The sequence below is a fragment of the Copadichromis virginalis genome, linkage group LG1, assembly GCF_057382275.1.
Source record: "Copadichromis virginalis isolate Kocher_CV1m ecotype Utaka linkage group LG1, C_Virginalis_male_GT1.1, whole genome shotgun sequence".
Taxonomy (NCBI): domain Eukaryota; kingdom Metazoa; phylum Chordata; class Actinopteri; order Cichliformes; family Cichlidae; genus Copadichromis; species Copadichromis virginalis.
Window position 1 is genome coordinate 16875239 of NC_140618.1, and position 22770 is coordinate 16898008.

General features: G+C 39.1%; 1 protein-coding gene across 1 annotated transcript in view; it reads left to right on the forward strand.

The window, feature by feature from the left end:
- csmd1b (CUB and Sushi multiple domains 1b) overlaps positions 1 to 22770 on the forward strand; it is a 208127-nt gene that overhangs the window by 171090 nt on the left and 14267 nt on the right. The window contains exons 54-66 of the mRNA XM_085452803.1: positions 803 to 991; positions 2440 to 2616; positions 6741 to 6926; positions 9791 to 9967; positions 10473 to 10658; positions 15664 to 15837; positions 15998 to 16064; positions 16421 to 16527; positions 18446 to 18519; positions 19360 to 19471; positions 19662 to 19841; positions 20333 to 20395; positions 21039 to 21200. Of these exons, the coding sequence (XP_085308929.1) occupies positions 803 to 991; positions 2440 to 2616; positions 6741 to 6926; positions 9791 to 9967; positions 10473 to 10658; positions 15664 to 15837; positions 15998 to 16064; positions 16421 to 16527; positions 18446 to 18519; positions 19360 to 19471; positions 19662 to 19841; positions 20333 to 20395; positions 21039 to 21200 (1854 nt within the window). The remainder of the gene's footprint in view (positions 1 to 802; positions 992 to 2439; positions 2617 to 6740; positions 6927 to 9790; positions 9968 to 10472; positions 10659 to 15663; positions 15838 to 15997; positions 16065 to 16420; positions 16528 to 18445; positions 18520 to 19359; positions 19472 to 19661; positions 19842 to 20332; positions 20396 to 21038; positions 21201 to 22770) is intronic.

Genomic DNA, 22770 nt, shown 5'->3' on the forward strand with positions numbered 1-22770 from the left:
AGATGAATTCAGACACAATCAGTGTATCTCCAAATAAACTAATAAATTCATTCGTGCACAAACACAGCTGGGTACATGTCCAGAGACATGCTCTTTTCCTCTGCTAACCATGCACGGTCATTACAGTACAAAACTCTCTAGACCCCTGGTAGTGTAACAGTTATGATATACTCAAGCACGCACACACACAAGCATTTTGCAAAGTCATGAGAGCAGATCGATATAACGTAGTTGCTCACATGGGTTTCCCACTGAAGCGATTCATCCTCGCTTGCCTGCTTGCTTTCTCCATCTCCCCCACATTTTCTGTCTTATCCTGCTCTCCCTCCCTCTTTTTACCTCACAGCAGCAGCTGTCAATTATAAGACTGAAACTTTCTTTGTTCCCATAGGGTGCCAAACACACACACACACACACACACACACACAAACACACATAGGCGTCTCCCCCATGGACTTGAATTTGAGTGAATGTCAGTCTCCCCTGCGACATGGGGAAAATCAAACTCCACTCTTATTGAACTGGCATCTACCCAGAGAGAAAAAGTACAAGGGACAGGAGGAGGCAATAGGGAACAAAATGCTTCAAAAAACAGAGCAGGGTATGACAAAAGAGCAGTTTAAAGAAGACCAGAGCAGAGCAGCATGCATGATATGAAATTGTAACTTTGTTAAATGGTAATTGAGTATTCAGTACTCAACCCCACAAAGCTCCCAAGATATATAGCCATCACCTTTATATATGCTTGCATTGTAAAAACTTTGTAAATACTTTTAAATGGCTCTTCTGCTCTCTCGTACAGTGGTGAACTGTTCTGACCCCGGTCATGTGGAGAATGGCGTGCGCCAATCCGGCCTTCGTTACCCAGAAGTCTTCAGCTATGGTGTGACTGTATCAATCCACTGCAAACGAGGCTTCTACCTTTTGGGTTCTGCACTCCTTACATGTCAGCATAATGGACTGTGGGACCGGCCAATCCCTCGTTGCCTAGGTATGGGTGAACAAGTGAAGGTAGTCGGGGAAATATTTGGCTACATGTCTTTCCTGTTGTGTGTGTGAGTTTTGGGATTTTTTTTATAAGAACATGCCTTCAAAAAAGTAGTCACAAGCAGGTAGCTCTTTTTTTTGTTTTCTGGAATAGGCATTTGAGGATTGAAATAGCCTGAAGAGCCTTTGAGAGTAGGATAAGGAGGAGTGGATGAAAGAGTGAGAGCAAACGAGAGGGTTCAAGAAAGAAAATGGGAAGAAAGTAATCATAAAAGAAAAGGGTATGAAAGAAAGAGTCGTAAAGGTTTGAGTATGATTTGTGTCCATGTGTGTTTACAGAAAAAGAAAGTTGGAATGTGTCTCATAAGGCTATAGGTGGTCTTGTTAGAAAGCTACCATTGCTGATAGAAACAAAGAGATTAAACTAGAGAGTGATAGTGAGAAGGAAGCAGATTCACAGATGAAGAGGGGAACAGAAGGTGAACAAAAGCTTAGAATAAAGACACAGGAACAGAGGTGTAGAGATGAGAAATCAGACAGAGAGGAAGGAAGGGGCAGACACCGGTGAAGCACTTGGCGTCTGTGCATCGAGCGTTGCATTCGCAAAACAAGGTCTTATCGGAAAATTGGGGGGAAAGGGGTGATGACAGAGGGGCAAGGAGAGGATGGAGTAATACAATTTGGGGGTGAGGAGAGATATCGGAGGACAAGTCATTTGGCAGCAATAGAAAATCGAGAGCAGTTCCATATCAGTGTCCTCCAGAAACTTGTGCTTTGTAAAACATAGATTTCTCCGAAGCTGAAGAAAAAAATTGGGCGTCTGTTGCTTAAATGCTTTGGAATGATTTTTTTCTAGTTTTCTACATAGAAGAAAAGCAGAGATGCTTTCAGTGTTGTCTGGCTGAAGTGAATTTAATTTCAGATGAGTTATTGGTTTTCTCAGGCAATTCAGTTAAACTCAATAAGCTTTACTTGCATGCCCGTATGCTACAATGTGGTGTAAGCAAGGCAGGTTTAATTATTTATGTGCATATGTTTTATTGTACAGTTGCAAAGTCATAATACGTTGTCTTGTATTGGTTAAGGTGCATATCACACAACCAAAACATCCTTGGTTGTCTTCCAGTTCACCTTGGTTGAACAGCTAGCGCCTCTGTCTCATGCTACATTTAATGTCTACACTTCTTTCTTTTTGCAGTCCCTGTTTGTGTATTTTGACACAAGCACGCACACACAAAAACAACAAGGGCTTGCATTAATCCCACCCCTGTTTTGCTGAAAACACTCTCCTGTTTGCTGTCTCTGCAGTGACCCAGCTGCACAACCTGAAGCAATAGTATCTGTAATCTATAGTTGGACGCATCCACACTCAAACACACATTCAGAGACATACACAAACACTCACACACTAAGCCCTTCTTTATCTCTTTCAATCTCTTGCTGTCTCTGTAGCTATTTCCTGTGGTGACCCTGGTGTACCCCCTAATGTAGTAGTATCTGGGACCAACAGTTGGACATATGGTTCAGTACTGCAGTACTCTTGTCTACCTGGTGGAGTGCTTGTGGGCAATGCTACTCGCCACTGTCAGGAAGATGGTACATGGAGTGGAGCACCACCCTACTGCACTGGTAAAGTCAAAGTAGTTGATATACCTGCATGTCTAATAGACACGATTTACATTTTGTGCAGGATTAGGGCTAAGTTGAATGATTCACTGTTGCTGTCATACATATTCGCACTCAAAGCACACGATAAGTCTGTGCCTGTTTTTACACGTAAGGCAAATGTACCACATCTACACTGAGGCTTTCAACAAGGAAATCTGTATCCAGAAATGCCTTTTTAATAAGGCTTTGCAGAACACAATTGATAATATAAAATATTACAGAATGGCAAGCGCTCCTGCTCACAACACCAGTGTGCAATTTGTGCCAATCAATCAACCTTTATTCCAGACTCATGTAAAACACATCAACAAAAACAAAGAAAAAATACACTCAGATCACCTTCCCACAAAGAGACAATTGTACCAGCCCCTGCTGGTGTTGAGCCACCTTTGTATCTTCAGTGATAAGCTCAGGGCATTAGTATAGGCTACATGAGATTTATGCAGACTCACCTTCCTATAGTTCCTATAGTTTGTCCACAAGTATGAAGTATGCAGAGATGTACAGTATGCTCTAAAAAGAACTCTTCTGGTATTTGAGCTATATGTCCAAGATATTTGACGTCATTACAGACAATAAGATTATTATTCGACAATTTAAATTTGGAAAGTCTTAGATGTTTGTCTTCATTGGTTCTACAAATGATGACAGCGCTCTTACGGGCATGGTATCTAATATCATGTTCCAAACCATAAGCAGAATGTAATGTATGGGAAGGAGCTGCTGGAGACCAGCACTACCTGGACTGAAGACTACAAGATTATCTGCACACACACACAGAATTTACCATCTAATCTGATAAAATTACTTACTGTTCTTTGTATTTGTTTATTTGTATCTATATCTTTACTGTACCCTGAGCTCTGAGAAAAACAGTTTTGTTTGACTACGCCTTATTCGGTGGTCTCAAAGACAAAAAGGTTCATGCTGACTTTGGAGCCACTACATACTGTCACCATCATTATATGATCATTTCTAGAGTTTGCTTGCATGTACACTACCAGTCAAGTTTGGACATTTAATGGGATTTAATGGGTTTTCTTTATTTTCATGACTATGTACATTTTAGATTTTCACTGAAGGCATCAAAACTATGAATAAACACATATAAAACACATTTTATATTTTACATTCTTCAAAATAGCCACCCTTTGCTTTGATTACTGCTTTGCAAACTCTTGGCATTCTCTCGATGAGCTTCATGAGGTCGTCACCTGAAATGGTTTTCCAACAGTCTTGAAGAAGTTCCCAGAGATGCTGAGCACTTGCTGGCTCTTTTGCCTTAACTCTGCGGTCCATCTCATCCCAAACCATCTCGATTGGGTTAAGGTCAGGTGACGGAGTGCTGGCCAGGCCATCTAGCGCAGCACTCCATCACTCTCCTTCTTGGTCAGATAGCCCTGTTGAAAAATAAATGATGGTCCAACTAAACGCAAACCAGATGGGATGGCGTGTTGCTGCAGGATGCTGTGGTAGCCATGATGGTTCAGTGTGTCTTCAGTTTTTAATAAATCCCCAACAGTGTCACCAACAAAGCACCCCCACACAATCACACCTCCTCTATGTTTCACAGTGAGAACCATGCATGTAGAGACCATCTGACCAACTTTTCTGTCTCGCACAAAGACACAGCAGGTGGAACCAAAGATCTCAAATTTGCAATCATCAGACCAAAGCACAGATTTCCACTAGTGTAATGTCCATATCTGGGCTCTAATCCGAGGTGCTGTTAACTTGCAGTTTCTGAGGCTGGTGACTCAGGTTAATTTATCCTCAGCAGCAGAGGTGACTCTTGTTCTTGCTTTCCTGGGGCAGTCCTTACGTGAGCCAGTTTCATTGTAGCAGTTGTTAGTTTTAGCAATATTCCGGACTGACTGACCTTCAGTTCTTAAAGTACTGACGGCCTGTCGTTTCTATTTACTTGTTGATTGGTTCTTGCAATAATATAAATTCTAACAGTTGTCAAATAGGGCTGTCATCTGTGTACCAACCTGCATAACACAGCTTATGGTCCCAACCCCATTAAGAAGGCAAAAAAATTCCACAAATGAATCCTGACAACGCACACCTGTAAAGTGAAACCATTTCATGCGACTACATCATAAAGCTCATTGATAGAAGGCCAGGGGTTTGCAGCGCTGTTAACAAAGGGTCCCTACTTTCAGGAATCTAAAATATACAACATATTTAGAGTTATTTATAAAAAAATTTCTTTGCTACATAATTCTATATATCTTGTTTCATATATTTGATGTCTTCAATATGTATCTACAATGTAGAAAGTAGTAGAAATGAAGAAAAAACATAAAATGAGAAAGTGTGTCCAAACTTTTAACTGCTAGTGTATACATACTATGCAGAGATCTTGTCAGATGGTAAACAGTACCAGTAAAGGCTACAGAATAGCAAAGACTCACTGATTAAAGGTAAAAACAGTAGAATTTCAGGGAATTGAAGAATGAAACAAGTGTTTTTTGAGAACAAAAGATTGAGCTATTAAAAAAACAGCAACACCCCATCTAGAACAAAAACAGTGAGCCATACCCCACAGGCAAGTCAGCACTAAGACATCTTTGTTTTGCCTCAGCATAATATACTGTGAAGTATTAACTGGAACTGACAGGTATCTCTGACTGACGGACAGGCTCCTTGTGTGTTTCAGAACCACTCAATTCTTCACCGTATTGTTTTTTGATTTTAGATCAGAGACTGTGATGTACTGTATTGAGGAAATGACAGTGGTAGACAGTCACCTAAGAAACGTCATATTATGATCGAAAGTTAGTCCTTGTGCTCTATGAATATTTATCTCTAGATTCGATTTTCCACTTTCCACAGTTCCAGACATGGATAACATACCAGAAGCGACGCCATAATTTTAAATCAGTTAATCAATTTAATAAGTGACAAATTGCAGCAAGCTGTTTATATCGTTGATTATAATTACCTACCTTCCAGCTTACTGAGAACTAACCACCCCATGACCACGCTGCCCTTCATCGCACATGTCCTCCCATTTGTTATACAAAAAAAGATGAAGGGAGAAATTATTTGAACATTTTCAAGCTGTTAAAAAAAACTTTTTTCAGTTTTTATATGCTTTTTATTGCATTACAAATTTATGACTATGCCACCATTTGACAGTTTTGCTTGTGTAAATTATCGTGACAAAGTATTTTATGTCATTTTTGTTACCGCTGCAATTTATCACAAACACAGAGACACGGTGATCTCTTACATGCTGGAAACTGAGCACACTTTATACTACAGGGCATATTTCCTGGCTTGAACTGCACATGTTAGAAACAGGCAGGAATAGAGAGGTGGCAGAGTCCTTGTTCACTTCTCAGGTTGTAAGCATTCCTCTACACTGGGGTTACACAGATCCCACAACACTACAACCGATCATTTCTAAACTCAGCATCAACAGTCTCAACAGCTGAAATGCAATAAGCTTACTCTGCTGGCCTCAAAACAGAGCACTCAGCAGGGCAGAATACATCCTGCAGCTGAAGAACTCATTGAGATGCAAGACACTGCATTTGGCGCTGTACCCTGTTAAACTCACAAATCCCTACCGATGGAATTTAAGCTGCTAAAATTGTAACACGCTCAGTGCTTTTAATGCTAGAACAATTTGGTATAGCCTAAATGCAAAGTACAGTTCTACAAAGTTTGCGTGTCTGAGTATGTGCATCTATGTGTGAGTTACTGTATATGAAAAGGGTAAGCAGGCAAATTGTGTCATTGCAATTTCTCCAGTGCATATGGTGTTTAGTTGATGTTGTTGACCTCTAGCATGAATGCTTGCGTGTATTTTTAGCATAACGATACCAGTGAGAGACGACCTCCTGATCTAGCATTTTCCCATTTAGTTGCACAAATTCACTAAAACCTATTAGAACTAATGGACATGACTGCAGCAAGTGTATTTGGATCCACTGTGCAAATTGATGTGCTTTGATGTGTTTCTATGTTTGTGTCGCAGCAGTCCAGGATTATGTTGGGGGGTGGGGGACTCATTTGGTTTTTAAGAGCATTGTTGAGTTTGGTACATTAACTTTATGCTTGCTTTCTTGCTGTAGGTGTGAGTGCTGGAATCTGTGGAGACCCAGGGATCCCTCCTCATGGTGCCCGTATAGGAGGAGAGGAATTTAAAACCAAGAGCCTTTTGCGCTTTAGCTGCGAGGCAGGATATAACCTGATTGGGTCAGCCGAGAGGACCTGCCTTCATAATGGCACCTGGAGTGGTACACAGCCTGTCTGTCAAGGTGGGAAGTGTCAAAATTACCATTTATATTCCTCATGTTAGGTGAAAGTTTGGCACTTGAACTTGAGTGAAACGTAAACTGCAGCTTACACTTTAAACAGCATATAGAACTTTTTATTTATTTAGTTATTTTCTGTCATAGTGCTGAAAATCGAAGCAGTACTATCTACTTGACTCGAGATAGATATTTATGGGGTCTTCTTATCTGTATTCTATTTATATAGAGCCTTTAAAAGGCTGCTGCTTGCTTTATACAAGAAATTTAAATGTGACAACATGCTGAACTGTCTGTTTTGAAAACATACACTTTGATGGCAAGTCGTCTTTGTCTCTTTTGAGGTTACCTTTGGGCCTCAGACTAGATTCTATAAAACATTGCCTTAAAAATATACCCTGATATAAAAGGAACCAAACAAGATTTGCTTATAAAGTCTGCGTGATATATGGATTTAATCATTTAGATCTTTATCCTAAGTATTTTCTTTTTTGTGAGAGTCATAGTGATTTAGATAAAGTAAGATAAATAAACATTATATACGCTATTGAGTGAGTGTAATTCCTCTGCTGATTTTTCAGTTCCTCACTGCGGTCTAAAATTCTGCAGCAAGAACGCAACAATAAATCATTAACAACGTTGTTTGTCCATAAGTGGTCATTTTAATATGTTCTCAAAATTCAGAGATGTAACACCAGAGACGCATAATGTAAGACGATTGTTGAATTTAAAATATGAAGACTCAAGTTTGTTTGTTTGTGTTCATGCTTAGATGCAAAGGATTGAAGTGTGTCACTCGTAAATAAGTTGGATCTTTGACAGCACTGTGTTAATAAACGGCATTCTATAGTCGACAACAGCAGTTTCCAAAGACACTCTTTGAACCCATGGGAATCCAGGGAAAATTAAAGTGGGTCCCCCTATAACTGTAGAGACACTGGAACCATTAGCTGCTGCCTGTGTAGCCTTGCCAATTTTCACCACAGATATTCAGGCCGAGTAAAGCAGACATGGTCTACACTGTAGTCTGATGCAAATTTTAAATTCAATTGGATAGACGATTTATTCTCGCACCAATTTGAGTTGCTAGGTTGAGGAAGAGGGAGTCACAATGTATCAGTGCTTGTTTATGTGCCTGTGACACAAAAAGTCACCGGTATACTAACAATAGGACAAAGCGTACTTACTGTTATCTGTAAATTTAGCTGCTAAATTGCTGTGGGTTTTTTTTTCTTCCTGTTGGAAATCATTATCTTTAGACTGTATGTGTTTAAAATAATACAGGTGGCTGAAACTTTAAGACACAGAGCTCTAAACTGAAATTATGCAAAGCTGTTGTGGAAAGCGTGTGGTTGAGAAACTGCAGAAAGTCTCTAATTTTAACCTCTTGTAAGTCTTGACTTGCTTGCATATGTTGAAAAACTGACGTAAATATCAAGTCAGTCGTACAGACACACACAAACACCTTAGAAGTGTGTTTGTGTGTGCCATTGTCTGTGATTGTGTAAGGTAATTATTTGTCTGTCTACAGTTGTTTTTCATTAAGCTAATAGTGGTTAAAAGCTGATTCAGAGAGGGTAAGACATCTGTCACTGACACACACAAATGCAAAGAAATCCATACACACTTCCAATTAAATACACACTCATCTACAGACTGTTACTCAAAGAAATTGCTGTCATAGACGCACATGCAGCTTTGTATGATGTGCTCCACCTACATGCTGTCTCACGTACTTTTGAACGAGGCTTTTAAGAGTTCTGGCTAATGAATGCCATCAATAGGTGTTTGATTGTTAAAGGCTGTCAGCTGTCATGATCTTATTAGGGAAATGTGCTGTGGCTGGGTGCTAATTTCTGTCGGTTCTGTTAATGTGCTGTGCCAGCAGACTAAAGGTCGATGGCTCACTAGATAGAGCCGTAGTGCTTTCCCGGCTGCATTCATGAACCATCCCCTGACAATTTTGTCTTACAATCTACAAGACCAGCTGCGGCTCAGACACAAAGAAAACATCCGTGGCTCAAAAGAAAACATCACAGAGGGTGACTTTTTCCACAAAATAAAAGGGAACCCCTCAGATTCACTATAGGCTTTAGTAGAGGAACTGTTGAAGCAGCTGTGAACATGAACACCAGTGTGACTTAATGAATGCTCCAATGTCAAGCACACAGCCAATCTTGAAATATATTTCTGTATTCTCTGTGCTCTCATCTCTGCAACTGTGTTCTCCCCAAAGATGACTCAGGAAGGACATTGTCCACAAGTATTGACTGATAATTAGCTCCACAGTCCTGCTGCATGACCCAGTGCTGCTTCTTGCCATCATTTGTTTTCCTCTACAGTTGCTGTACCTCGCAGATGTTTTGGCAAACAGTAAGCACGACCAGGCAGCACCTGACCTTGGATCTTTTACAGGTGTTGTACTTGGCTCAGTGGCGTTTTGGAGGTTAACGTTAGTGATGTAGGGGTTTTAACAACTTCCCCTCACTCACTACGACACAACTGTAATTCATCTGTAATTAAAAGCAAAGGATCAGCAAAGGAAAAGCAAAGGATCCTTTTTTACATTATTTTATGCATTTCTGCCTTGATTGGATAGTGAAAATGGAGAGAGACAGAAACATGCAGTAAAAGTCTCACCTGGGGACGAGCGCTCAGCTTTGGGGTCGCCCTAGCCCAACAGCCTTTAATCATTAATCAGCTTCACTACCTCAAGGAGATATTTTATGTTACTTCCAGCTGACTCTAGTGATAATCTCATTATTGTAGCCCACAGCTGATCATCCCTGAGGGACAGGAAGACAGTATTGCTTACACCGATATTATCGCTGAGTTTAATCAACGCTGATTGGTATTTCCTCACCACTCAGCTGTATCCTGTGGTAACCCTGGCACCCCAGCACATGGCAGAATTGTCTTCAGTGATGGCATCACCTTCGGCAGCTCAGTGGCTTACACGTGCTGGGAAGGCTTCAAAACATCAGGCCTGACCACCAGACACTGCACAACCAATGGGACGTGGACAGGACAACCCCCAGATTGCACTGGTAGGATGATCATTGCTGTCTGAGTGATTAGTTCAAACAGCATGGGATTCTCACGCAGCGTAGAAGCGCTGATTAAAATATTATCATTATTGTTATATGTATGGCAGTGTTTTTCTTTAGCAAGTGGTTCAAGAGTAGCATAAATTGTTCAGGGACTGGGAAAGCAGCTGCTGTGTATCTTCAGAACTGCACAAGGTCTCTTGTGTGGGAGATTTTAAAGTGTAAAGTTTAACAGAGGCAGACAGATGTGTAGGGAAAGGGGGAGACGGAGGTGGGAGGTAGATAGAATGAAGTTGGAATGTGCTTCAGGGAAGTTACAGTGAGGAAGGAGAAAGAAATTCGAGTAAACAGAAAGCACAGTTTTTATGACATTTTAGAAAGCACAGTTTTTACGCTTTGGTTTTAAATGATGCTGCACTCATCCACAGCTCCAGGCTTACTGGCACACCACTGTATGACAGATTTAGGCTCACTTATACCATAACATTTTTGTTACTTCCTTTAGTGATCAGTTGTGGTGATCCTGGGACAATAGCTAATGGAATCTATATAGGAAGAGAGTTTAACTTCAACCACACAGTGATCTACCGCTGCAACCCCGGTCACTTGATGGAACCACCTGGACATGGACGCAACGTTCTGCGCTGCATAAAAGATGGAACCTGGAACCAAACTAAACCCAGCTGTAAAGGTATGAGGAAGTAATACATAACTGTTTCCATAGTTATGGATAAAAGCATGAAATGTTAAACTAAACCAACTAAATAAAATAAATATTGTTGAAAATTTACATGCTTACATGCAGAAATATTTTTTTTCTGTTCAGTTCTGAGATTCTGAGCTATTTTGCTTACAAAACATGTTTTTTTTTTCAGAGTGGTAGAAAAAAAATGTCCATTTCTGTTTTGGACTGATTTTATAAAATCCCCCCCAAAAAAAGAGAGAATTATAATAAATGTTTTTTGTAACATATAGATGTTAATAAGTGCAGTATGTGTGTTTTGATGCAAAGCTTTGTTTAGATTAGCCCACTGGTTATATAGAGAAGTTAAGGTATATGCTAATATTTTCTGATATATGAAAATAAAAATGAGGGATTCCTTTTGTAAATGTCTATGATTTGCCAAAAAAGTGAAACAAGAATATTCCGATTTCTTTCCTAAAAACCTTTGCTAATTGTCCCAGAATTTGATTCATAGTCAGAACGGAAAGTATAAAAAGTTGTCTTGTATTCTGCATTGAAATAATAAAAGCACATGGACTCGACATATTATAGTGTCAAATCTCAATGTAATGAGATCTTCTAATGGTAGCAAACAATGAAGAATTGTGATAGTAGTTAATGGTAGAGTGCACAAAAAACAAAGGGCAATTTAACTAAGAAAAACAGTATTGCAATAAGAACTGGTATAGTAAATAACAGCTTGTGAATTCAACAGTACATTAGTGGAAGAAGTGGAAGATTAGGCCAAAGGAAGAATAACATTGCTCCTCACTATAACAGGGTGTTAAATCAGGGTTTATTTCCTGAGACCTTCTGTTTTCCCACAAACACAAAGGGGAAAATAAAAAAGGAATGCATTAAATTGAAATGGCTCAGAGTTTTACAACAGGCCATATTTAGAGTTTAGACTATGATACTCAACAACAGTAAAAAGGAATGTTTCCTGAGATCCACCCTGCCGTTTCTTCCCACAAACAGAAAATCTCCTGCTGGCTCCTGCAGTTGGAGAGGCTTTGAACTGAGATGAAAAAAACTGAGAAAGCAGGGATAGAGGCTACTGAGAGGGAAGCAGAAAGAGGTGCAGAGAGGAAAAGCAGAAGTAAAAGATAGTGTGTGATACTGATAGAGCATGTGACTTGGGGAGGAAACTGAGAAGCAAAAGTTAAAGGTGGTATGGAAAAATGGGAACGAGCCAGTGAGATACAGAGGTAGAAACAGGCTATAGACTAGAAAAGTCTTTCCTCTTTGCTCTCCTTTAGTTCTCATTTTCTAAATCTCCCCATCTCATGTTCAACTCCCCTGTTTTCATCCCCTCATCGATCATTTGATCTCATTTTGTGACGAAAGCTTTTTAACACACAGACACCCATAGACACATTTAATGAAGGACCTATCGAACTGCAGGCAAAAGGGAATCAAAGGGACTTAGACATAAGAATGACAATGAGTGACAGAGGGGGAGACTAGGAGGAGGAGAGGGGCGGTAAGGGATGAAGGGGTGTATCGGAAGAAAACAATGGATTAGAGAAGAGAGACACAAAAACACACAATGCATAATCCAGAGATTTAGAGGGAAAGAAATTGGAAGGTGGAAAAAGAGAGTGTAAAGCAAGTAAATGAAAAAAGAAAAACAGTGAATGTGATGAGCCATCAGTGAGGCTACAAGGAGAAAGCAAAGGAGAAGCAAGTGAGAAAGGAAGCGAGTGATGGGAGAAACAAAGAGAGCCAAATCAATACCTGCCCCCAAACCTGTAAACACACAGTGAGAAAAGGGATTAAGCCCATAAAATTTGTTGGTTGGGTGAATTGCACCAAGAGAGATATGCTTAAAAGACAAAGGGAGGGAGGGAGAGGCAGTAATGGTGTGAGAAGGAGTCCAAGAGAGCTGGGGAAGAGGATGAAAGAGGACTGGAGCTGGGACAGAAGGCCAACGAAGAGAAGTGCAGGGAGAAAGCAAAGAAGGGTTAGAGGGAGTCAGGGGGGGAGTACCCAGACAGAAAGGAGGCAGGGGACCAGAGTGTAAGAAAGAGGAGAGTGTGGAGACGTGAGAGGAAAGAAGAGAGGATCGGGAAAGGAGTCAGCGAGCGCAATGATGGAGGGAAGAGCAAAGGCGCATAAGCAAGCAGGGATGAGAGTTAGTCCTCTTCCTCTGGGTTGTGAAGCCACCGTAGTCAATTCACAACAAGGAAAAGAGACAAAGAGGAAATAAAAGAGTTCAGGAACCTTCAATTACAGACCCGAGTGTTTTGGGGCATCAGAGTCCCACAGAAATATTGGTCTGGAATATTAACTGCTCAAGTCAATAAGAATGCATTCCTCTGTTTTAGTCAGCTAGAGTTTGTTCCCCAACAACAAAGTTGCTTTTAAGCGGAAGAAAACATTCATTCTGTGATGAAACTGAAACTTCATTAACTGCTGGCTAGCCACCAGCTATTATTCCTACAGTCACGTAACAATAAAATGATGAATCATGTACATACTTTAAGAAATTGGCATTGATTTGTGTGCAGGTGCGTAGGTTTGTTTTGAATGGGACGAACAAGGACACGTTGTAGAGTGGAGAAATAGAATTTTTTTCTAAGGCTGGAAGGATGGCTATGGGGAGGTGAAGGCTTCTTCACAACACTGGTGAGATAGAAAGCCAGACAACCAGTTGATTAGCTTGCCATAGGCAGAATAACACAGAATTATAAATGAAATGCACGTACTTGTCACTTTATTAAGTACACCTGATGAAGTATTATTAACAAAAAATGGTAAATGGCCTGTATTTGTATGGCGCTTTACATAGGACTCCAAACCACTTATAGGTATTATTATTGTTAATATCATGAATTATTATTCATTATTAACCTTATTATTAATACATATCTTAGCAGCCAACCACACAAAAGCAACTCAAAGTAATGGTCAAAATGACCTGCTGAAGTTCAAACTGTCCAAGTTTTGATTTTAGGGAATTTGAACCTGGCATAGTTATTGATGGCAGATGGGCTGGCCTGAGTATTTCAGAAGCTACTAATCCAATTTCCCACACAACCAGTTCTAGTGTTTACAGGGAATGGTCCAAAAAGGACAAAATAACTGTGATCAGCCGTTTTCTGGAAGAACGCGTTCCTGACTGTGTCCGTGCCTTTATGACCACAGTGTACCCATCTTCTGATAGCTGCTTCCACCAGGATAACGTGCCATGTCACAAAGGTCACATCACCTCTTAAACATACCAATGAGTTCACTGGATTCAAATGGCCTCCCCAGTCACCAGCTCTCAATGAGCAGAGTCCCTTTGGGGAACAGGATATTCACATCATGGGTGCACAGCTGATAACTCTCGGCAACTGTGTAATACTGTCGTGCCAAAATATGGCATTGATTCTCTGTGACAAAGAATTAAAACAGTTCTAAAGGTAAAAGGGGGTCCAACTCGGTACTAGCAAAAGGTGTCCTTGATTAATTTTTGATTTGATTTTACTTTTTTCAGAAAGAGTGACGATAATGCAAACAGAGGAACAGAAAAATATTCCAAAAAATGAACAAGAAAAAATTAAATCTGTATACAGTATAATTACAGATAGTTTTATATACCGGTACTTATTTTTTTACTCTCGATTACATGTGTTTATGCGCAATAATTTCTTATTGCTTTGTCCTCTGTATATACAGGATGTTTCTGTGCTTATCTGCCACTCTCTCTTTCTCTCTGTGTGTGGGTATGTCTATTGTATATCATCATAGCAGAATGAATGGAGCATGAAACCATCTGTCTCCTGGTTAGATGAGAATTACACTGGCTTTATTAGATGTTTGAAACCATGCAGATGGTTATCATTATCGTGGGGAGTCGGGCACATGCACACGCAGAGATGTTTGTCGGAGTGTTATGAAGTTAAACGCACACATATCCAGCTACATAAAAATGCTCTTGCATGTATGAACACTCACAGCGAGTTTCTTAAAATCTTGTAAAAAGTCCTTTAACCTCCAGTCATCACAGAAATAAATTCTCTGTGTGTAACAAATGCTTTTTTAAATGCATACTTGCCTATGTGATGTGTCGGACAATTTAATCCCAATATTAGTTATATAAACTGTCATTTACAAAATTGAGTTTCTAAATAGGACTGAGTTTGTGTGAGTCATTAACATTACATGAACAGCAGCTCAGCTTCATGTACACACTGGAAAGAATAATTAAGTGAATTTGCATTTGTGTGTCCATTTTTTAATAATATGGTCAGATCTTCAGTTACTTCTATGAATGAAAAACACTATTTATTTTAACGCAAACAAATCACTGTGCCGCTTGGATGCCTACTGAATATTTAATTTTAACATTCACAGTATTGTTAGTTTTTGAGCCCGAAGGCTAATGACAAATGGCAAAAGCTAAACGGAGTCAGGGGTATGCAGTCCATTTAATTATTCAAGGTGATGGTTAGAGGTAGTTTGATTTATAAAACGGATATTTTTCATATATTGTGAGTTTTTTTAGTCTTGTGAAGCAGAAGTGTATCAGAAACTCTCAGTTCATCGGTTAGTTTTTTTGGTTCGGTAACCTAAACATGGCGATTTGGGTCATCTGCTGCTTTAACTCTATACATATCCAAATAGTGGTGATTACAGTCATCTGCAGATTTTGCTTTTTTCACATCTAAGGATGTATTTTCACCTCCACCTGTAGTCTCAAGTCATGTTGACCTTTTTCCAGTTGTTCAATTTCCAGCTTTGTTTCTCGACCCCCGGCTGCTATTTCCAAGTCGACTCGAAAGTTTCCTTTCTAATTGGTTCATGAACCCTAACAGTCACCTCTGTTACGGGATTAAGTTGTATACTGCATGAACCTTACAACCAGCTTTGCAAGACTACTACTAGATATGTGTTGCAGTGGTGCATTAGCTCATGTTATCTTTTGAACTGTTTAATTTCCTATTATTTTATTTTACTGTATATAATGCTGTTATATGTGTTTCAGTGATCCAGTGTGGACCTCCCCCTCAAGTACAGAATGGGAAGGTGGAAGGGACCGACCATTCATGGGGATCGAGTATTAGCTATAGCTGTTTCCACGGTTATCAGCTGTCCACTCCTGCTGTGTTAACTTGTGAGGGGAATGGGACTTGGACAGGAGACGTCCCACAATGTCTGCGTAAGTTAGCGTACCGCTGCATATACTATACACTGCAGCATGTTGATGCACATTACTGTGCATCAACACAGTAATGTGTTGATTTTTTAGCATTTTAGCATTTTTAACCGATCTGTGCACCAGTACACAGTCCTAATCGCCATTTTTATGTCTTTTCAAGCTGTCCTATGTGGTGATCCTGGCTCTCCTGGAGGAGGATTCAGAGAGGGAAATATCTTTTCATACCGGTCAGTGGTTTATAAGTTAATGAATAAGCCACAGTAGTTTAGTGTATAACGTGGTTATGCTTTTTAGTTATAATCATAAGTATTACATGGCCGAATGGGGACTCGACTATCTTGAAATACATTCTCTTTTTTTAAATAGCATAACTGAATTGCTACTGAATAAAAGTTGTATTATGTCTCCTACATTCTGTGCTCTACACAGGAACTAATTTACTTGCGTTATCCTGCCACAATTTAATTTTTCACTTCAAAACCCCTTTGATAAGTTGATGAATTAATTAACATTCCTCATCACTGCCTACTTTTGTGCAATTTTGGGGTTTGTATTATAATTTAATATTTGCTTTCCTACATAGGTCAGAGGTCAGGTTCTACTGCAATGCCCCCTACTTGCTCGTAGGCTCTGCATCCAGAGTCTGTCAAGCAGATGGAAGTTGGAGTGGCCAACAACCAGCTTGCATAGGTAACTAAATGTAAACAATATGCTGACTTCATATTTATGCCCCATAATGTATATAGGAATGCAACAGAGATGCTGCCTCAGCTTTAGATGTAGATACTTCATATATACTGGATACAGGACTTTTTACAGTATCTTGATGATAGTCCAGCGTGAAACCATAAACATCCAGAAGATTTTTTGTTTCCACATGTCAGGAAACTGAGATCTGGTAAGCTTAAACAAGTTAAAATGACCTATCATGTATGATATGACATTTACAGAAAACAGTGTAAGATTTCAGTGCTTTTCTGGGCTTTTATAAATGCGTTAGTGTCAGTTTGTTAAAGGAAATTGAGATATCTGGTCAGTATATTGCTCCCAACACACTTTTGCATTACACACAGAAAATCATGCATAAAGACTTAGACACATTAACAGAATGCTTACATAAATCATAAATACATATTCCAGTAGTTTCACAATTTTAGATGAACAATTTGTCTACTGCAAAGGAAAACATTTTATCATATTATGATTAAAATTGTGTGAAATCAGATTATTGGTAAACAAGATTGTAGAGCTTACTCATATTCACATCTTGGCATTAGTATTCCTGCATACCTAGAGCTGAAGATATTATCTCGTCAACTGATGAAGTGTGTAGTTTTGATGTCAGCATTTGGATACAAGATTTTATCTTGTAAAGCAGTCCTTCACTTTTTGATGTGAAATTGAAGTGTTTGTGTTTGCTGTTTTGGAAGTGTGGAGCTTATTTTGGAACAAGTTGTACAATTACAAGGAAAAAAGTGAAATTAAATCAGTCTTGCGAGAACAGCACGGCCATCACAGAATTTCTGTCACGTTGTTCTGCTAAAAATGTGTTTTTCTATGTTACTGCATGTTGTTCAGATTTAAGTGCTAACTGGGTGCTTACATAGAAAAGTTATACTTCTTAAGACTTTAATATTTAATATTTACTATAATGTATTCTGATAGTGGTGAGGCATTGAATAATCTTCTGTGTTAAGTGCCTGAAGTCTTACCAATAAGTCAAAAATCAATTTAAAAAAAGACTTTATTAGTTACACCTTGCAAGTACTGGTCTGGATCCACTTTTGCCTGCAGAACTGCCTTAATTTTTCATGGCACAGATTCAGTAAGGTGTTGGAAACATTCCTCAGAGCCATAATGACAAGATAGCATCACACAACTCCTGCCGTTCCACCACATCACAAAGGTGCTATACTAGACTGATAGTATCTTATGTCTGTGGGGATTATTTGACTACAGTTAACTCATCGTCTTGTTCAAGAATCCAATTTTTCAGATGATCTGAGCTTCATGACGCAACATTAACCTGTTGGAAACAAGCCATCAGAAGATGGGTAAACAATAGTCACATAGTCCGTGGTGTCCATTTGGTACAAATGGGACGAATGGTACCCCCACAACATTACACCAGCTGCAGCACCTTGGTGTGGTCTTCTGCTTCTGTAGCCCTTCTGCTTCAGTGTGTTGTGCAGTCAGATATGCTCTTTTGCATACCTTAGTTGTAACAAGCAGTTATTTGAGTTAGTCTTCCTATCAGCTTGAAGTCATCTTGCCATTCTCCTCTGACCTCTGGCATCAACAAGGCATTTTGTGAACCCTACAGATGTGCAGGGATTTGTGGCACCAAACACCATGTGTCATTCAAAGTCTGATGCTCAGTTTGAAATTCAACAGGTCCATATACTGTGGGCTGATAGACATGGACATGTCTACCGGCCCACAGTAAACACACCGAGGCCCTGCACTGTGATTTACTGATTAGATATTTGCACTAACAACCAGCTAAACAAGTGTACCTAACTAAGTAACCGGTAAGTGTATGACACTGAAAAGACTGTAAAAGATATAAATATTTCTAAAAATGTTCATTGTGTAAATGTATTTGCAGACCCAGCCTTCAACAGCTGTCGTGATCCAGGAACTCCAGCTTATGGTATCCCAGTCATGGCCCAAGGCTTTCAAGTAAGAAACATTTATTAGTGCACTAAAACATATGTATAATTCATTACATATCTGGAACACTAATTTATTCAGGTAAGAACATTATAGCACCAGCTGAAGTTTTTTTCAAGTAAGAGGTATTTATTATACTGTAAGTATGGACTTTCAGATAAAAGATTGTGAATAGTAAGCACTTTATTTTACTAAAATGATGGGATTAATGTTTAACTTTGGCAGTTTTGCAGATATTTTGTTAACATGATGAAGGGCCACTACAAGTATCTGTTATATAAAAGAAAATTCAGCATAATTTGTGAACAAATGGCATCAATGTTCTACCACTTTCATGCATGCATCCTCAAATGAGATTAAGTACTGTAGGTCTGAACCAAGAATCAGAGACTTCATATGCAAGTGAAAAGTAAACACCAGGGAAAAGCTAACGCTCAAAGTTTTTAAGGTTCTTTTATCTTTGCACCAAGCTGTCTGGAGAAGAGATAAGAATGTGTTGATGGAATATATTGGCTGTCCAATCCTTAATGGAGTTTAAGCAAACATGCAAATCCTTCAATTTGTGAAGGCATAATTGGATATCATCTTCATATCATATTTCCCCTGACAACTCTATAAAGAGTAGGAGGACTACTAACACCAGTAGAACAACACAGACACAGCACGTGATGCAGGAGCAAAAATCGAAGTTTAAATGTTTGATAAACTTCATGATCACAACAAAAGTTAGAAAAATGGATGTGCTATAAGGTTTTAGCGGTACGTTCAAGATGAATGACTATTGTGATTACTATATGGAGTTTTAGAGGCTGGGGGAAGACTTTTTATCATGCTTTTTATGATAAATAGGTTGGCAGTAAGATTTCCTTCAAGTGCCGCAAAAACTACCACATCCTCGGTTCAACGACAAGAACATGCCTAGAAAACCTGACCTGGAGTGGAACTCAACCTGAGTGTATAGGTAAGGAAAAACTCCGTGCACAATCACATTTGTATCTTCGGCACATCAGTAAAAAAACCCAACTTGAGCTAATTAAAGTCAGTGTTGGTGGTTGTATTTGTAATTTAGTGGAGAAAAACTTCCTATCTTGTTTTAAACTAAAGCATGGATATGTTTATGATAACTGCTCTTTCCCCTCCCTGTCACTCAGCCCATTCATGCAGACAGCCAGAGACCCCCAGTAATGTAGATGTTCGATCTATGGACCTGCCTACCTTGGGATACACTCTGATCTACACCTGTCAAGAAGGTTTCTATCTGGCTGGGGGCTCAGAGCACAGAGCCTGTAAAAGTGATGGTAGATGGTCAGGAAAACCACCGCTCTGCAAAGGTATTCAGATTGTATCTTGAAAATGCACTGCTTGTAAAATGTGCTGATATGTTGCCTAAAATCTAGAATGGATGTCATATTCCCATATGGTTTAAGATAAATACAGCTTATCACACTAATATTATTTCCATGCTCTGGGAAATCAGCCTCAGGCGTATGAATGTTGTTGATATTTTTTATCACATACTCATAGCGCTATCTGTTCTCAAAGATGAGGAACTGATGGCTGTGAATGTCGTGATATACAAGTGTATAGCAACAAGACAATAATACCCAGACAGGAAATGGACTGCCAGCAGTTTTCTGTCTCTTGTCTTGAAGTAGCACATGGCAAAGCAATTAGATAATGGGTTTTTTTAACATGTGCTTTTCCTGTTTGCTCAGTCCCGTCACATACTTATATTTTCCCAAATCTACCAAATGCTCTCTCTGCATAACTTTAAATGTCAAGCAAACAGCATTTATCTCTGTGTTTTATTTTAATGTTTCAGTTGGAGTCAAAGTCAATCCCAAAGGCAGAGGAGATACAGATGTCCAAAAGAACAAGATTCGTGGTATGCAGAGTTCACTTCCACCACAAATGTACCGTGTTACCCATGTTTGTAACAGAGTTCATTAAATTGCGCTTTGATAAACGAGATTGAGACAAAGTATTCCTCAAAGAGGGTATTGAGATTGCAGTGAGTGTTCATTCCACAGAGCTTTTTGATTTTATAGGATGACAGTGAAATGCTGTGAAGTACAGCTGAGATGCAGCAAATAAATCAGTGAAAACATTCAGGTGAAATACCACTTAATGCCTTATGGGTTTTAAGTAGGATTTTGTAATCAATATATGCATTTAGAAGGAGACAGTTTTGATCTTCCATGAATCCTGCAGCTGCTGTGTTTTAAAGAAGTCCTGTTTCTAAATGTAGGATTCAGACAAACTCACACTGGCCTGTTCAATTATGAAGTAACTAAAAGGTAGAAGTGCTGTGTCTTGTCTTGTCAAATATTTATGACTAATCCTAATAATAATAAATGTTTCTTCCCTGTTTGTGACCTTTAATGTTATTTAGTGTTAAACAGGGAAAGGGTGCAGATTATAGCTGACAAAAATATCCAAAAAACAGTGTGACATTAATGATATTGATAGCAACAGCAAATGCTAAACTTTAGATTTCCTCCTGTTTTGTGCCTTTGACTTCATTGCAGTTCCAGTGGATGTCTTCTCTCCGAACTCTGAGTGGAGCGGCTTCTATGAGTACCTTGGGAAGAGACAGGCCACTGCCTTTACAGTTACTGGGTTCAATGATACCAGTGGTCGAGTCAACATCACATTACTGGAAGCCAGCGGCGTGTCCATCAGATTGTCAGGTAAAACAAGAAAGGAAGCACTCAAAGCAAAATTTATTATTCACGTTCATAAATTTGCTTTGAGTGTTGTTAGAGAGGAGCTAGTGCTCTACTTTCAGACTGTGTGAAACACATTAATGCAGTTTTATACATAAAACAGAACCAAGAAACACTTGAGTCAGTTTGTTGCTTCAGTTAAACAAAGGCTGATGTAAGTATTACAAGTCATAAATTATATTTGAAATACGCCGATGTGCAATAGTCTTGAGCCACCCCTTATTTCTTTTCATTTTGTTTCCAAGGAGCCCGGCCTTGTGTTTTGTTTTTTTAAATGGTCTTTCACCGGACCATTTCCAGAAGAATGTTTATTTATTTATTTATTTTAAAGTCACTTAGGACTGGCTGACAATTCATTCAAGCACAAAGGAGGCACCTTACTTAAGGGATAAACCACAGTTTTATATACACATAACAGAAACAAAAAGTCCATTTTAAATAGCATCTTTAGACACTTTGTTACTAGCAACCTGTTGCAAAAGCACATAATTTGTTCCCTTTTCTTTAGTTGAATCTGTGAAAAATAACAAAAAGTAACACAGTTCAACAGGCATAAAATAGTATTTTTGCAATAACAAAGTGATTCCCAAAGAGCTGCTGCCACAAATTTGGCAAATCTCAACATGGTGTGCAGTATGTCCTTAAAACAACAAGGAACCAGGACAAACAGAGCACAAAAGAAGAAAGTGAAGGACCAAATAATTTTGTCTACAGCAGATGAACATTATTTGAAAGTCATGTCCTTAAGGAATAGGAAAAAAAATAGAGCAAAACCCTGACACAGGACCAGAGAGATACATGCGGCCGTTCAGTGGATCAGAAATGGTTTCGTGGAAGTATGCCTGTCAAGAATCGACCATGCAGTAATGCCTGGAAAGCCACTGATTGGCAAGAGCTTAATTTTTCATCATAACAGTGATCCCACTCACACTTCCAATATAGTAAACGCATACTTGCATTAAAAAAACCACAATGGAACACTGAGTCATGGATTGTCTTCCTCAAACCCCGGACCTATTGAAGCAGTGTGGGATCATGTTTGCAGAGAATGGAACAAAAGGCAGCCAACATCCAAAGAAGACCTTTGGAATGTCCTTTAAGAAACTTGGAGAACTATTCCTGGCTGTGTTGAAGAATAAAGGTGGTCATACCAAATAGTGATTATCACGCTCTTAAGTTTTTGTCTCCCTTTTTTGCCTGTTATTTCCAATTATGTTTACATTGGACCCATTTTCCCAGCAAAATATAAAGAAATACAGAGTGACAAAATCTCATCAAATATAGAAAAAAGTTTTAAAAAATTACTTGATTTTATACGATGTGAAGGTCTGAACTTTCTCATAGCACTGACTTTGTTGTCAGTGAGGTAAGATTTGCATATATTAAATGTAGTGTAAATATCACAGAAGCAGCGCTGCTATAGGTGCAAATACACAGCAGGTTATTAAAGATCTGATTTTCTTTGCACAATATTAGCAAAGCATCCTTGCTATCTATGTTAAATCTGGCACGTTCCTTTATATTGCACATTTTT